Below are 2,500 nucleotides of genomic sequence, written 5' to 3' on the forward strand. Positions count from 1 at the left end.
TGGGGCAGCTAAAGCTCGGAAAGTCAGCGCGGTAAGTCGAGAACTTTTTATGAATTTTCGCTTAAATTTATCCCACAATTAAAAACCAATACCAACTGTCGGCTAATTATATTTCAATAACTTTGTCAACAAAATTCAACAAGTTAACATGCAAAACGAATATTGATTAATGTATTAGAATGGATATTAAAATTGTATGTACGATGAAACTCTTATTGGATTAATAATTTAAACATTCTAATCCTTTATTCAATGTTCCAATATTAAAAACTGATTCAAACTTTCACAAAAACTAGTTATCATGAATTATATTTTGTATACATTATAAAACTGTTTTCCCAGTTTTCGAAATGATCCTGTCTTATGTGTCCGATAGACGCTACGGATTGATTGATACAATACGAATACCGATCGCAACACAAAAAAAATAGTAAAAACAGGAGCACAACTTAACACCTAACATCATAGTATTCATTTAATGAAACCAAAAAGAAATAATATTGCATAGCAACAATGTTTTTTAGTGGAACGATTGTTTATTATATAATACTGTGTCCAAAAAAATAAGGTGACATTGGATTTATTTTGAAAATTCCTCAATATTTCTTCCAAATCATTTTTTTACCTTCAAAGTAATCCCTCCCAGACACAATGCACTTATGCCGAAGAATTTTTCAGTTTTCGAAACACGTGAAAAAATCGTCTTTAGGGATGGCCTTCAGCACCTTCTTAGCAGCGGCTTGTATCTGCTGTATCATGTCAATACAGTGTCCACGGAACGAATTATTAATTTTAGGCTTGTCGAATAGCCAGAAGCCACATGTAACCAAATCAGGCACATATGGAGGTTTCGGAAAAATATGAGTGGAATTTTTGGCGAAAAAGTCTCGGAAAAGCAACTCAGTGTGAGATGGTTCATTATCGTGATCGATCGTTGACGCGTTTAAGACGAAAAACATCCTCCCAAATGTAATTAGCGGATATTTTCGATATGCAAATATCACAAGCAAAGTCTCTTGTTGTTAATCGACGGTTTTCCAACACCAAATCTTTGATTTTTTGGACGTGAGTGTCATCGATTGACATTGATGGTCGGCCAGGACGTTCTTCTTCTTAAAAACGTTTCCGAGCCTCCTGGAGGTCCTTTATACCACCGGTATTTTTTTTTTTTTGACATAGTATAGTCATCAAAGACTTTCTATACCTTTGGCATTGGTGTATCTGCTGCAAAAAATATATTTTTAATGCAAATTCTTTGCTTAAAAATTTGCGACTTGGCGAAAAGCGAAGAATGCACTTTTAGCGGTTCACAAAAAAATACGTATCTCAAACACTAGGGAATATTTTCACGTGAAATTTGCCATGGTTATCAATAACAGTACTGACAACCTACAAAAAATACAAAATTAAAGATATCCATTTACGCGAGCAATTTGGAAGCCTATCACCTTACTTTTTGGACACAGTATTATGTATAACTAGTTGACTCCGCTAACTTCGTTCCGCCACTCGACTCTTGAAGCTTCTTTGAATTTCGAATGCGCAATCCTATACTTTATCTTCTGTTTATTTCTGTAATTTTTGTTCTAACCGCAAATAGAATATAATATATAGATAATATATATACAGGTATAGAAAAAAAAACCATAGTAGATAGTCAAATTAGAGGAAGAATATCGAAATAATCGAACTAGGCATTGGAGCTAAAAGGTTTTCATGCAATGTTTTGAAATAATATCAGATAAAGTAAGCTTTGAAGTGTAACGCCAGTGCAAGAAAGAGTTTCAATTTGCCATAAAAGGACAGAACATTTTCAACATTTCTCAACGTATAAACATTTGTCTTGCCGCAGAGCAAGACGAATTCATAGTGCCAAGAATGAGCGAAATCAGCCCATCCGTTCTCTAGTTATGGGCGCTCTAGTAAAGTACGCAACTTTCATTTATATATATAGATTAAAGGATACAAGATAGCAACGTGAAACTAATACCCTTTATTTTATTCATAACACTCAAATCAGATTGTTTTCTTTTCTTTTATAATTTTAAATGTTACACTACTTTTTACACTATAAAATTGTCTATTTTTGTCTACTGGTGCCACTGGTTTGGGTGATAATGTTTGTTGTTTTTTTTTTTATCAGAGTGGCTATATGAATTCCACATATCCGCTGTTTACAAAGCTCCGTACAAGATTATATAGCCCATACTAGACTTACATATAGTTTGCTAGCACAGTTATAATTTAAACATTCATGGTGGACGGCCATCGTCGTATTTCTCCGGTTCCTATTGTTCAGCCTATTACGGATTCAGCAATCCTGTACGTTCTGTACCGTCTCCTCTTCTCTGTTGCCATTGGGCCATGAGAAGCTTGTTCTGTGACTGGCGCATTTGTAGTCGGGTCTCCAACACGCAGCCTTTGTTCACGAAACTTGGGATTTTCGACGTAATGGGGACGCTGCGCAGCCATATAGTTTCGTAGATCGCCACGGCTAAGC

General features: G+C 35.2%; 1 protein-coding gene across 25 annotated transcripts in view; it reads left to right on the forward strand.

Annotated features, from left to right (window-relative positions):
• Positions 1-2,500, forward strand: part of LOC125955869 (sodium channel protein para) — a 33,378-nt gene that overhangs the window by 12,531 nt on the left and 18,347 nt on the right. For all 25 annotated transcript variants that reach the window (XM_049687135.1, XM_049687139.1, XM_049687134.1 and 22 more), the window contains one exon: positions 1-31. This exon is cut by the window's left edge and continues 239 nt beyond it. In XM_049687135.1, coding sequence (XP_049543092.1) covers positions 1-31 — 31 coding nt within the window. The remainder of the gene's footprint in view (positions 32-2,500) is intronic.

Source organism: Anopheles darlingi, chromosome 3 (genome assembly GCF_943734745.1).
Source record: "Anopheles darlingi chromosome 3, idAnoDarlMG_H_01, whole genome shotgun sequence".
NCBI classification, from domain to species: domain Eukaryota; kingdom Metazoa; phylum Arthropoda; class Insecta; order Diptera; family Culicidae; genus Anopheles; species Anopheles darlingi.